The 15,096-nt window shown below is 38.7% G+C and overlaps 2 protein-coding genes across 3 annotated transcripts in view; both read right to left on the bottom strand.

Annotated features, from left to right (window-relative positions):
• The window catches only part of ANO2 (anoctamin 2), a 186,144-nt gene extending 183,674 nt beyond the window's left edge, over positions 1-2,470 (bottom strand). Inside the window, exon 1 of the mRNA XM_048934567.1 lies at positions 2,376-2,470. The gene's annotated coding sequence lies outside the window, so the exon portion shown is untranslated. The remainder of the gene's footprint in view (positions 1-2,375) is intronic.
• A 7,639-nt stretch (positions 2,471-10,109) lies between these two features.
• Positions 10,110-15,096, bottom strand: part of VWF (von Willebrand factor) — a 151,722-nt gene continuing 146,735 nt past the window's right edge. Inside the window, exons 51-52 of one of the 2 annotated variants that reach the window (XM_048934565.1) lie at positions 12,279-12,376; positions 10,110-10,467 (exon numbers count right to left, since the gene is read on the bottom strand). In XM_048934565.1, the coding sequence (XP_048790522.1) occupies positions 10,279-10,467; positions 12,279-12,376 (287 nt within the window). In that variant the 3' untranslated portion in view covers positions 10,110-10,278. The remainder of the gene's footprint in view (positions 10,468-12,278; positions 12,377-15,096) is intronic. The other variant, XM_048934566.1, reaches the window with a different exon arrangement.

Consider the following 15,096-nt stretch of genomic DNA (forward strand, 5'->3'; position numbering starts at 1 on the left):
GTCTTTCTTGCAGTGAACACAGTAGCTGAGGTGGAACCTCAGCAGTAGTGAGTACAGAGGGACAATCACCTCTAGTCTTGGTGACCACACTTTTTCTTGTACAAGCCAGAATGCCATTGGCCTTCTTGGTATTTACACAAACTGTGCAAAGATCTCCTTGAGAGTAGCTCTGTGGAGAAGGATTTGGAGGTCCTGGTGGGTGAGAAGCTGGACTTGAGCCAGCAGTGTGTGCTTGCAGCCCAGAAGGGCAACTATGCTTTGGGCTGCATTAAAAGAGGAGTGGCTAGCAGGGAGAAGGAAGTGATTGTCCTCCTCTACTCCGTTCTTATGAGGCCCCATCAGCTAGACTGTGTTGACAGCCTTTTCCTCATCCACTAGCCTGGTCACTTAGTCATAGAAAGAGAGCACTGACTCTTTGAAGTGTTACTGACGCAAATAATAACAATGCTCATAAAAAGGAGAAACCTAAGAAGAAACATGGCAGGTAGCAGCAAGTCACGCTTGCTCCAGAAGGGTAAGGTGAGCTAAGATCAGTCTGTAATGGAGCAAAGAAGTGAGTGATACCATCAACATGGTGCAGAGTAGCAGGTTTTGGTCAGGATCAGGGCCAGAGTTATCAGGGTCTGACACAGAAGCACCTCAGACAGAAAGTAGCAGGAAAGTAGGAACACAGATCCTTGCTGTTATGGACCTGCCCAAATAACTCTAGTAACAGTCATATGAGTTAGGAAAGGATAAACTGAGAGTTAACCATTGTATAGGAATGTGAGTAAGGAGAGGAGAAGATAAGGGTTAACCATTGTATAGGAATGCAGGTAAGCAGGATGTGAGGCCAGATAAGAAAAGAACATCTCAAAACTCTATTGTAAACTTGAAGAAACATTACACAAGGAACGGATCTGGATCAGGTTACTTCTGTTGAAGCCAATAAGCCTTCATCCCATGACCACTAGGAGACCTCCACTGCCCACAGCACTTGTGTAAGAGGGAGGGGCCATATGCTGATGCGTTCTCGGAAATGTAATGAATATGTATACGAATTCCAGGAAAATCATTGATTATGTATTACTTTGGCCTATATCGGTACCAAACTTTTGCCCTATGTTGTACAAGTTAGGTGGAATGATCCCCCTTGCATCTGGTGTCTGCGTAGCACTGAATAAACCATACCTGCTTTGTAATCTTACTTGGGTTACAGAGTTTGATTCCACACGTCACACAAATGTAAAGGCATTGCACACCTTTGGTAGACCCTCATATACAGGAGCCCTCACCTCTGACATTAGGAGCAGGAAGAACAGCCTGAGTTAGCGTAGGTACACATTTGCCTCAGGCACATACTATGAGAGTCGTTTAAGGGATAGAAGAATATGAACATCAGTCGCAAGGAATATAGGAAACAGAGCAGAGTTGTGAAGAAAGATGTGGGAAGCATAAGTACAAGCTAAAAACCTGAGCCACTTTGTGAGTAGTAGCATTAACTGAAGAGCTAATTGAGCTGTATCTTTATAAAAACTTGTGTGTAAAACTTCACAGGCTCTGATTTTTTTTTTTTTTTTTTTCTTCTTCCTAATCCTTCTTTAAGGTTACAGAAAGCACCTGATTTTTCCAACACTAAGTGTGTATCGGGGTTAAATCAAAAAGTGAAGGATTGGGGATAGCAAAGGGGCACTGAAGTAATGTTACAAAGGCAAGTCTTATTTCTAATAGTTGTTTGCACTCTGTGACTTGGTATGCAAATAATTTTATGAAGAGGACTGGGTGGGAAAACAAAGATACAGCAGGACTCCATGAGAATCGTGATAGTTCAAAATTCACAGCAAACCTACAAGTCTCAGAAATAATGAGCTAACCTGGGAACAACTACAGAGTTCTGACCTGTAGCAGTAGAGTGCCACAATATTACCATGGAACATCATTAAAACTTGTATTCTAGAAACTTAAACACAAAAGCTTTTACACACTGAACAGATTTATTCCTTGCCTATAGGAACTAAAAGCTCACTTATGCACACTGTTTTCTAATAAAAGGATATTGCTATTTCCCCAAGTTGCACTGCAATAAGGCAAACTCAGAGGAAAGCAGCAGAGGTACAGCATTTCCATCATAACTGTCTTTTTCAAATTGGTCATGATGTTTCCCCACAGCTGCAGTCCTGAAACTTTAAAAGAAGCAAACTCTGCATGTTTTGTCTCTGAGCTGTATGTAACTTGTGCCACAAACTTTTCTTTTATAGATATATATAGTTCTTTTCTGTTTTTGAAAATGCCCTGAAAGAAGACACTGAAGTCCTTTCAAAGTAATCCCTTCTCTGTTCCCGATCTATTCATATTCATAGGCAGCAATTAACAGTGAAGCAGAGAAAAAAACTTACCAGATACTTGAGTTTCCATCTCGTTGAGAGGTTTGGCTTCTAGCTTCTAGTTGCAGCAATGCTAATAGGATGTGGCTGTGCTGATCATGTGCACAATCTGTTTCTGCACCGGCTTAAGCTGTGTCAAGCTAGCAGCTATTTCCATTCTTGCTTGATCCTGCTTTAAGCAAACCACAGACTGAAACTAATTAGCCAGACCTTCTGTTTTGGTTATTACCATCACAGAAAAAACTGTGGGGGGAGGTGGAGGCAAAATTCCTATGACAGGAGAAGCCATTGAAATTCTCTGCTTGAACTTCAGCATCTTTTCCTCATGTTCCTTAATACCTCAACAAGAAACATAACATTTTCTGCTAACTCCTCAGAAGGCAGCTGAATAGAGAAAGGAAAAAAAAATGGGGCTCTGCAATACTCCGAGAAAGCTGTTATTTCAAGGATTAAAATTATCTGGGAGTGGTTTCTATGCGTAGGAGTTTCTGTATCTTCAGAGCTTTGCAGTGCTTTCACAGAGGAGGTAAGTGTGGCAAGCTTTTAATAACGTTGTATCCCAGCTATATTCAAATTACTTTACTGCCTGGAGGCTACACTGCTTGGATGCTGTTCTGTCATTCATGCATGAAAAAAATCAGGGGATTATTTTCTAATTAAGTATATAGTCAGACCAGATGATCAAAGTTACTTAGCCTTCAACCTTTGATTCAAATTATGTGTTGGGTGTGTTGGAAATATCCAAATAATTTTTGTCAGGACGGTATCTCTGATAAAAGCAGATTTTATTTGCGATTGCAATGGCGGATGTCCCACAAGCAGAAGCATCCCTCAGGACACAATGACAGCTTTTTATACCTTGTTTCTGCCTTTGCCTATCCCCCTCCCCTGTTTCCCCATTGGCTGGGTACTCCACAATTTTATCAAAGTTTACATTTGCTAATTGTTGTGTTATGTAGTGTCAGCCAGTAGCCACCCTGTTGTTTCCAAGATGTCTCAGTGCTTTTCTTGTATTGATATGGTGATTTTCTTCAAGGTCTTCATTAAACAAAGAACACTAGGGGGCGGGGGTGATGCCAAGCCTTCCCAAAGCCTCTTCAGGGCATGCCATGGCTTGTTCTCTGTTTTTTTTGTGCAGGATGTTCTCCCAGTATATATGATAGAATATACATATATACTCTTATATACTGAACGTGCATTCCTAGAGAAGGTTCGTGTAGAGGATAAGTGAGGCAAACTATCAGAGACCCCCCCCAAATAAAGTAGAAAGACTCCCAAAAAGAACTATGGCAGTGGAGACAATGAAATAACAGTAAATATATATATATATATATATATATTCAATTCTAATGCAGAAACAACATTTAATTCCCACAGGTGCAAAATTGTTACTGACCTTCTGAGAAAGGACTTATATTTTTTAACGATAATTGGAAGAAGCTGAAAGTATACGGCATTCAAATCTTTATCTTCTTTCAACTTTACCTATGTCACTACAACAGTTTTAGGTCTGTTTGTCTGTTTTAGTGAAAGAGGGGGAAGTGGATTTGTTTAATGACAATAACATACAGTATTTCCAGTGGCATACAAATTGGGATTGCATATTGTGCTGTGAGCTTTATGAATACTGGGCATTTATATTACAGAGAGAAGAATGATGCAAGTCATATATGTATACCACAACTGAATTATCACAGTGTGTTTATATGGGAAGCAATGCAAGTTGTCATATCCCAGTACTTGGCCCAGGTGTTGTAAAACTTCCCCAGAAAGCCAGAGAAATAAATGTGTTTGTTGTAATCTGGTGTTTGTCTTTCTAATGAATGTTTCAGGCAGACTAAAGAGACTGACATAAAATTTCATCCTGTTAATAGGTTTACTTCAGCTCAATTGAAGTGCCACTTTAACAGTTTTATTTGTAACCTGGACAAATACCACATTCCTGATTTTATCTAAAAGGCAGGGGGGTCAGGATTTTTGACTTTGTCTTAACAGGTTAGTTCTGTGCTACATTTTAACTGTTCTGTGCTACATTTTAACAGTGACAAAAGCAGAGAAATAATGATTAGTCATTCTCTTGGTGAGAAAGGGAAGATGAGTACATTAGACGTTACAGATAACTTTTTAATGCTTGCTTTAGTATTCACGTAGAATAATGTCTTCAGATACAAAAAGGTTAAATCACATCATTTTTCTTCATTTCTTCATTTGGAATGGCATTTCTAAGTAATACATCAACAGATATTAAATATTTTTCCTTCTCACCCTGCTATAGCATCTTGTGTTAATCTTGGAACTTCACTTAGAGACAGTTATGAAGCAGTAGGCATCCTGAATGCCACAGCTTCTGAAGTGATTATTCTTGAAAGTATTAGATTGCAGAAATTAAAAAAAAATGAAAATTAAAAACTTTGCTATGTGATGTTCTCTACCAGGAAGGATGCTTCTTTGCATACAAACACATGGACACTAGTTTTGAGATGATGCCTGTTTGTTTGTTTTTGTTGTTTTTGTTTGTTTGGTTGTTGTTGTTTTTTAATTATATGAGTACCTCATCCATTTGAACAAATGAATCCCTCTTTGCTTGATCACTTTGATCGAACGCCAGAACTGTACAGGTGTACACCTGTATTTCATAAAACTGTAAAATCATTAGATTGGAAGGAATCCTTAAAGGTCATCTTGTCCAGCTCCCCTGCAATGTAGAGGGATATCTACAGCTAGATAAGGTTGCTCAGAGCCCTGTCCAGCCTTACCTTGAATGTCCACAGGGAGGGGTATTCAACACCTTTGTGGTGCTTCGCTATCCTTATCATATAGAACTTTTTTTTATGTTCAGTATGAATCTCCTTTCTTTTACTTGAAACCATTTCTCCTTATCCTATCACAACAGACTCTGTTAAAAATTCTATCCCCCTCTTTCATACAGGCCTCCTTTAGATAATGAAAGGCTGTTATTGGGTGTCCACAGAGCCTTCTCCAGGCTGAACAGCTCACACTCCCTCAACCTCTCCTCTTGGGCAAAGTGCTCCAAGTATGTATTTCATACATACTTATATAATATATATTATATATATGTGTATATATATACATATTATATATTATAATACATCTAGTACAGGTAAAAAACAATACACAAAGAAGGCAATATGATGGAAAACAATATCCAGTTGGTTAAAATGAAGATGGGTTTGAGTTTCGCTTTTTGTTGGTTGTTTTAGGACAATTTTCATTGGAGAAAATCATATCTGAACAACATTGTTTACTTTGGTAGGTGAGTATGGTGATAATCGATAGTGCAAAACTGCAAAAAATAATCCCAATGCGCCAAATTGTGTTTCACCTGCTGTAGAGGATCTTAGAAGTTAGTGAAAATTACCAGAGATATTACATACTTTTAATAATAAAGAAGCTTTATAAAGACTCCTCCCCAAATCCATTTACTGTTCATATAAACCTATCTTGTAGCATGTCTGCCAATCAAACTGGTCTAAAGTGATGAGAGATGAAACATTGGTGGAAAGCCAAAGATAGCTCAAAACAAGACTTGCAAGATATATCTGCAAGTTAAAGATAATGTTCCTCAAAGCCTAGATTTTGCAAGTAAGTGTTAATTGTACGATGAAACTGGGCTGTGCAAAAGGCATTAGTAACCTGCAAGGAGGGAATGCAAATCTATTTCATAGAATCATAGAATCCCCAAGATTGAAAAAGGCCTCCAAGATCATCTAGTCCAACCGTCCATCTACCAATGGATCTACCATCAACCCCATTAAACCATGATCCTTCATACCATATCTAAATGTTTCTTGAATGCCTTCTAAGGACGGTGACTCTACCACCTCCCTGGGCAGTTCTGTTCCATTACCTGACCACTTTTTCTGGGAAGAATTTTTTGCTAATATTCATCTGAACTCCCCATGGCACAAATTGAAGCTATTTCCTCTAGTCTTATCACTAGCTATGTGAGAGAAGAGGCTAACTCCCACTCCACCACAAGCTCCTTTCAGGTAGTTGTAGAGAGCAATAAGGTCATCCCTGAGTCTCCTGTTCTCAGACTAAACAATTCCAGTTTCTTCAGTCCTTTCTCATAAGACTTGTGCTCCAGACCCTTCAACAGCTTCGTTGTTCTTCACTGGGCATATTCTAGGGGCTCAATGTCTTTGTTGTAGTGAGGGGCCCAATATACAGTATACAGTGTATGGCTTCACCAGAGCTTAGTACAGGGGGATGATCATCTCCCTAATCCTGTATTTTTAACACAATCCAGAATGCAACTGGCCTTTTGACTACCTGAGAACACTGCTGCCTCATGTTCAGATGAATGCCAACCAGCACTCCCAGATCTATTTCTTCCACACAGTCTTCCAGTCATTCTGACTCACACCTGTAGCACTGCAAGAGGTTGTTGTGGCCAAAGTGCAGGATCCAACACTTGGTCATGTTGAACTTCATTCCTTTGGACTTAGCCAGCAATACAGCCTGTTCAGCGCATTCTTACCCTCAGGCAGATCTATGTTTCCTCCCAGATTTTTGTCATCTGCAAACTTCATGAGGGTGCACTCAATTCCCTTGTCATCCATAAAGATATTAAACAAGACAGGCCCCAGTACTGACCGCTGGGGAATACCAGTCATGACCGATCACCAGATGGATTAAACTCCACTCACCACCACTTTCTGTACCCAGCCCTCCAGTCAGTTCTTTATCCAGCAAGGAATGCACTTGCCCAAGCCATGGGCTGCCAGCTTTTCCAGTAGACTACTGTGGAGACAGTGTCAAAGGCTTTGCTGAATTCTAGGTAGACTACATCAACAGCCTTTCCCTCATCCACCAGGTAAGTGACTCAATCATAGAAGACCAGGATGGTTAAGCAAGACTTTCTTTTCACAAACCAATCCTAGCTGGGCCTGATCCCTGTTATCATGCACATGCCATGTGATCTCATCAAGATGATCTGTTCTGCAGCCCATCCTGGCACCATTATCAGAAAGAGCTCTTCTGGGATAGGCTGCCTGGAAAAGCTAGTTTTTCATGTCAGCAAGTCAGTGCCAAAAATCTGTGCCTTCTCAGTCTATTGAGTGAGATGCTATAACGTTTTCTTCCTCTTGCTCTTTCTCACTTGTCTGCCTCTATGAAACAGTTTTCAAGGGAGATGCTTCTTCTAGCATTGTACATCAAGCACAACAGTGCCTTGGCTTTGCTTGGAATGCACTGGCATTAGCTAGACCTCATAAATAAAAGTATTAGCTATACAAAAATCCACAGAATTCTATTCTACAAGACAAAAGCACTGAGTTCTCATTACTGTATGCCCATTTTAGTTCATATACTGGCACATACATTACTTTCATAGACATGAAAGTAACCTTGCAGCAGAGGAAGGTGAAGGAAAGCCAAGTAATATGGGTCATTCTTGAATGAGCATAAAGTTTTAACACAGCTCTGTTGTTCCCATTGTATTGAAGTATAGCTACTTTGAGTTTGAATCTATATATAGTTTTTCAATGAATCTCTTGGCTCTCCTTGAAGAAAAATAAAAATTACTCTAGTTAGAAGGTTGACATTTTTATTTTAGTTTGTTTCTCCCCAGAATATTAGCTCTTGTTAAATGAATTAGAAATAATAAAGACAGGAATGTTTGCTTGTTTGTTGGACAGACGTTTAATTAAATATTATCTATCCGCTTTGCAGTTAATGAAAATACTAGCTATGCTTCTCTGGTATTTCAGAGGTTGCAGAAGACAGTAGCTCCGTCTTTGTCCTGTGGATGTCCTTGTGTGTCCTTCCCATGCCAATAAGCTAGACTTATATAATTATCTGATTAGAAGATCTGTCTGAACCTATGAAGCCCTTGACTGCAATCCTTCCAGCTTTTGCAAGCTAAAGAAGGTCAGTCTGGGTGAAGGTCCTAATAGAAATGAAGTAATGGCAAGAGGAAGATGAAGGTATTACCTTATACCTTCTACGTACTCCTTTGCTCTGGTCCTCTCTGTTATAGGCTCTGATGTTCGACATTTACTTGTTCACAGTTTCAGATGAGATTCTGTGCACCTGATTACCTGGGGGACTCAAATACATCTGTCAGGATGCTAAATATCCAGAGGTAGCTACAATGGAAGGGGGGAAAGTGGTGACAGATCTACTGCAATAAGTGAGAATGGTGCTAATAAGGATGTGTTTTTTCTTTTTCTCTCTGGGGTTATTGTGCTTTTCACAGAATCACAGAATTGTAGGAGTTGGAAGGGACTTGTAGGGTCCAACCCCTCTACTAAAGCAGGTTCCCTACAGCAGGTCACACAGGTAGGCATACAGATGGGTGTTGAATATCTTCAAAGAGTGCTCACAGTTTCTCTGGGCAGCCTACTTCAGTGCTCTAGCAATCTGACAGAGAAGAAATTCTTCCTTGTGTTGTGTTCCAGTTTCTGCCCATTGCTCTTTATCTACTGATGCTTGCCACTGAAAAAGGAAAAGAGCCTGCTCCCGATTCCCACACTTCAGGTGTTTATGGAAAGCTATGAGATTCCCTCTCAGCTTTCTCTTCTCCAGACTGAAGAGACCCAGACTTAGCCTTTCCTCATTACAGAGAGGCTCCAGGACCTTCATCATCCCTGTGGCCCTCCACTGGACTCTTTCTAGATGATCCTCATCTTCATTGAACTGGGTCACCCAGGGCTGGGCACAATATTCCACATATGGCCTTGCCAGGGCAGAGTAGATGAGGAGGATCACCTTCCTCAACATGCCAGTCATTCTGTTTTTACCACTGACAAGGCACACTGCTGGGTATCTTGTTGTCCACCAGGACCCTTAGGTCCTTCTCTGCAGACCTCCTCTCCACCTGTATTGATGCATGCAGTTATTCCTCCCCAGGTGCAAGACTCCACAATTGATTACTGAACATAATCAGGTATCTCTCCGTCCAACTCTCTCCAGTCTATCTAGGTCTTGTTGAAAGGCAGTCTTTCAAAAATGCAAATGAAATGAACAGTTCTCTCCTCTATACTTTTATTTTTAAGTCAGTATTTCCCAATAAAAGTGCTTCACTGGCACTAAATTCTATCAGAAATTACTCTCTGGAAAATATTTTTTCTTCTGTGACCCGACTAGATTAAATGAAATTTAAATCTTGTTAGTTTTTTTCCTGGGAGCAATAACTAAGTTAAACCTGCCCCTGACAATTTCACATTTGAAATAACTCTTTTTTAGCTAATGCAACAGATGAAATTCTAGTATGTGGAATAAAGGGAGATAACAGAAGAACTTTTTCTTCAAGCTGGTCTGTAGAAGTACTGAAGTAAATAGTTAAGAGCTCTCATCCCCATTCACAGGTACTGAGGATTTGCATACAGTACACAAGTCCTTAGCACATAATTTCTTTGCATTCAGATAAAGGAGAAAAATATATCTGTATTGCAGACATATTTGATTGCCTGAGACATAATCAATATTGTTTCTGTATCAAGAACATCTCCCTCTTACTGTGAAGTCTCACACTATAATCACTGTACTCAGTGATAGGATGGGACAGTTAAGAGCCAAAAATGAAATGTGTACTATTTGTGGCTAAGGTCTAAAGTGGGGAAGGCAAGTGTAATGTCTTCAAAGACAAAACGCTTTGTGATATGTTCTTTGGGTAGGAACAACTGTTTCAGTTACTGTGGTATTTTCTTGTATTAATGAGAATAACTTTCCATATGAATATGAAGGAACAACGTAACATTTATTACTTCTATAGCAATAACAGTCAGAAAATATTATTCTGTTGTGCTAGTAAGTTTTATTGTTTGCTATGTTGATACAATTAAGTAGAATTCTACTGGATAAGATTGGCTACAGAGAGGAAATGTGACTTGCTCAGTAAAGTTCTTCGTCATAAAACTCAAGATTAAATCACTGAGGTTCTTCAAATTACTCACTCTGTACACTTCCGCAAGCTGCATTCACACTGAGAGGCAGAAGGGATGTAATGCTGTACCACTGTGCCGTTGGGACAGTGGACTGGGATGGCAACTGTGGTTGTTCGTGTGGCTGTACAGCAGCTGCACATGTCTTCCCATTTCTCTGTCTGAATGGAGTATCTTGTACTGCTTCTACATTTACCCTAAGCAGAAAAACAGATACCAAGGTTGAACAGTGCCAGACCTCAGTGAAATCAGGATCCAGGTTTCTCCTTCAAAACATACATGATTTTTTTGCCTCAAGTTCAGCTTCCTGCTGCAAAGCATGAACTCAGAAATGGGTATCTTGTTCCAGAGTGTAGGATGCTAGTCAAAGAATAATGTCTCACAACCATAACCACAGCAAAGAAAAGGTAAAGGAACTAGTTATGGAGGAAAAAATATATATATATTTCTAGGACTGTGGAGTTGACTTCTAAACAGACCAAAAACGGTAGTTAAGAAAATTTTTTCTATTATTATCTCATCTGTATGTATGAGAACCACATTCAGAGAACGACTTAGTCCAACTGCTTCTGAGCCATGTTTCTTGCTGCTCTTCATGCTAAGTAAATACACTGTTGTATTTCTGAATGCTATTTTCCATTGTTCTTCCTGTCTCATCACTTTTCTAATTTGTACTTATGTGTCAATGATTTTGACATATGTTTTCATGATGTAAAAAAAAATACCCCCATCAAGCTCTATTAGAGTCCATTTATTTTTGTGTCTCTGTACTCTTATTTCTGAGATTAATAAAAAGAAAATACTCATAGCATTATGAGAGAAGTGCTCAGAAAAACTATAATCTATAGCATGAGTATTTACACAATATGTGGCCAGAAACAAAATAAAATCTGTACTTTCACAGGCTAAAAAGTTAATTACTACTGATTTGCTGTGGACAGAAAAAGAGATAAAGCAAGGAGTTTTTTTGTTGTTGTCACTGTTCATTTTGTTGTTTTTGTTTTTAATGAAAGGTAACAGCGGTTTTTAAAGCTTCCATTTGTATTAGGATTTGTGCAGCAAATTGAGGTCCACCAGTGTGAAAAGCCTGGCTATGTGTGCTCATAATGCCGTTCCTGTTTTTTCCAAGTAGTCATGGGCAACTTGAAGACTCATTTTGCCTACATCAACTAAAGATAAAACTTAAAGGCTGGATGCAAACCAACTTCTTGGCAGCCATCCTTGTGCATCATCATTTTGTTGCATGTAGTTCTTGTATGAAACATCTTTATCAAACTGAGCAATTGCTCTGCTACAAACCAGTCAGGGAAGAGAATGCCTTCTTTTGTTCCCTGTCTCAGAGAGACAAAAATATCTGGAAGGGATGCTATGTTCTTGTATGAAATGGAATTTGCTCTACAAGTTGCAAGGAGTGATAGGCATAAACATTTCTTATAAAAATCACCTTCTAGTCCAACTGTGGTAACATGCAAGACACGTAGTACACAACAGCCACTAGTGTTCAGGATAATAGAAAAGTCACAGAGCTTACAGAGCACAAAAGTCAAATTATAGCACTTAAATTTCAATGCCTGTTTAAATTATCATGCATCTAAATATCTATTTCTGCTCTTATAAGACAAATTCAGAACTTAAAGAAGGATACTTGTCCTTAATTTTAGACACAGATCTGAAAATCAGCCTCAGTAATGTTCAGATGAAAATTCTCTTCCAAGTCCTAACTAAACCTTGTCAGAGCCATTCAATTGGAAGCAAAGGATTGTGAACTGCACGTTTGTATATTAGATTATGTTCCTCTTTTTCATGCTGGCTCAAACAAGGAAAATTCAACATCACCAAATTACTTTAGGAAGTGTCAAAAATGTTTTCATTGTCTGAGTGAATCAGTGAGGACAAAAAAAAACTGGTGCTCTGTAAAGTGATCCAAAAGTTCTCTTTGTGTAAGAGAAAAAGTGGGCAAGGTAAGGTGTATGCGTTGGCAAATGAGGGAGGTGATTTTATTTTTTACCTCACAATGAGAAATAGGCACTTCCTTTTCACCCACACATCCATTGATGTTCTTATACTGCAGTCTGGTACTTATTGGTCGACATTCCTCTTCCACACCTACCAAGTTAAAAAAAAATAACAATAGTGTCTGACAATGCTGGCTGGCAATTTTTTCTCTGTAAGTGTATTGTACTACAATGATGCAACAGTGATTCCTAAAATTCCACAGAAGAACAGGGTTTCTCTTATGTTTCTTTTCAATTAATTGCTTTGTTTTTAAACTCTCTCAGCAACTAATATTTGCCTTTTCTCTGGTAGCTTCTATTAGGTGTCCCAATTTTAAAAGATGATTCAGCACTACATTGGGCGAGCTGATGTAAAGGAATGATGACACATCCAGGAAACCCAGTAACTCAACCAGAGAAAAAATAGCACCCTGGCTTGGCTACACCTGGAACTGTTCCAAGAGAGATATTTCATTCACTTGAGATGATGCCCTTCAAGATGAGTCAATGGGAGCAAGTCTCCAGATCACATTATAGACTGAGGTGAGTCATTGACTACAAGAGTGTAGGACTCGTTATGGTACGCTAAGGAAGTACAGCCTGAGGTTCTACAAGAGTCACTAGGATATTTTTAAGGATGTCTTGGATGATAGACTCTCTAGTCTGTGCATTTGGTTGGTATGGAGGCTTAAGCATCAGCACTTGGACCATAGGTCACAGTGTCTGAGTCTAGGTTTGCAGGGTTGTGATGACCCTCACCAGACAGTGAGTATCTATGGCCACTTAAGGACTTTCATACTGATCAACCAGAGAGGGAAACAGGATGAGACTGTGGGTCTTGCTCATATTTGTCAGGGTTCTAAGAATGTACATGTGTTTGTGTGTATGACCTTTTAGGATATACGTTCAGCCTCACCACTGCCTAGAGCTGGGGACGTGGAGCTCTAGCAGTCTTGCCTATTTCAAGCTGTTATATTTTACAATACTTCATAGTTCTTGCATGTGAGGTGTATTTTGCAGAAAACCAATGTGAAGAGGGAAAAAGAATTACAGAACCATTTCTGAAAATATCTAAGTTTTGGTCAATAGGAAATTTGTTACTGTCCTCATTGGGCCATGAAATAATCTAATACATGTTTTTTTAGTACTTTTTGCTGTTAGTGGTTACTAAGTCCTCATGTTTAGTTTTATGCTTCTATCTAACAAGAAATTAGACAGAAGTTAATGTTTGTTATGTGGGGAGCAGCAAAACAAAAACAAGCCAACAAAAAAACAAAACAAAACAAAACAAACAACAAACAAACAAACAAAACAAAACAAAACAAAACAAAAAAAAAAAAAACAAAAAAAAAAAAACAAAAAAAAAACAAAAAAAAACCACCTCCATAGTTCCAGGCCTGCTGGAGTTTCAAATTCTCCTTTAATGATTTAATCATTTCACTTAATAAAACTTGTCCACACAGGAGAAACACACACTTGTGTGCGCATAGCTGAAAATAATTGTTAGACTCAACAGCAGCTTCATTGACTTTCTAATCTTGACTTATTGACTTGTTCCCAAATTACTTCAGTTTTCTTATTTACTTTTTCATAGACTTTTTCCTTTGCAAAGACTGCTGCTTGTAACTTACAAAGACATATTCAATTGGGATCAGCTGAGAAAAGATGTAGAAAGCAGAGATACAACTCATTTCTTAAGAGGAAAACAAGGAATATCCTTTTCAAATAACGAAGTCCCTTGACGCAAAAATGTAATGAGAAAATAAGCCTGTTCAATTACGCACTCCTAAGTATTTTAAACCTGGAACAATGCACTTGGCACACTAATTAGCTAAAACTGCCAAGTCATATCATACAAAGAGAAACTGGTCCTTAAACAACCTTTGCTCCAATCACTCTAGACTATTATTTGAACTTGAGAGAAGAAATTAATTATTTGTCCAATTATTAACATGCTTTTTTTTTTTTTCCAGTATGCAGTATTTCATTTAACTTAATTTTACTATTGCAACGAGCTTTTAAATTACTATAACCATTAAATAAACATATTTATTGAGCTATGATCATTCAGAAGAGGCTTTCTTCTCTACAAAACTACAATGATAGGAATTCTCATTAAAGTCCACTCACCCCACACATCTTTTAAATCTTAAGGTATTTTTGTGAATAGGTGATTTTCAGCATTTCTTACTTGAAGCCTGGTATACTAAAGCTCTCATCACTAAATTACCTGTTTATGCCATTTGATGACAATCTTTCTCAATAGTTTTTTGACTTCTATTTCTACAGCCAGATCTCAGTGTTTATACAGACAAGCAATGGCTTCAAACTCTGTAGAGTTTACTTCTTTCACCAGGAGTGTTATTACGTTGCTAATCTTTTATTTATTAGCACATGCATAGAGCAAATAAAAGAGATAACAAAGGACAAGCAAGATGTTTTGGTTTTTTTATGAGCTGCAAGTTTTGTGTTTATTATTATTATTATTATTATTATTATTACTATTTAAAAAGGACAAAACTGAGAGATTGTCTTAGAAAAAAAAGAATCATAGAAACATAGAATGGCAAGGTTGGAAATGACCTTGAAGATCACCTAGTCCAACAATCCTCCCACTACCATTGCTACCACAAGCACTAAACCATATCTCGTAGCTCCTCATCCAGATGCCTCTTGAACACTGCCAAGGATAGCAAATCCACCACCGCCGGTGGTGAACCATTCCTCCAGCACCTGATCACTCTCTGAGATAAAAAGTACTTCCTTATGTCCAACCTAAACCTCCTCTGGTACAACTTGCGGTCATTTCCTCGGGTCCTGTTTGTTGCCTGG

Source organism: Lagopus muta, chromosome 1 (genome assembly GCF_023343835.1).
Source record: "Lagopus muta isolate bLagMut1 chromosome 1, bLagMut1 primary, whole genome shotgun sequence".
Classification (NCBI taxonomy): Eukaryota; Metazoa; Chordata; class Aves; order Galliformes; family Phasianidae; genus Lagopus; species Lagopus muta.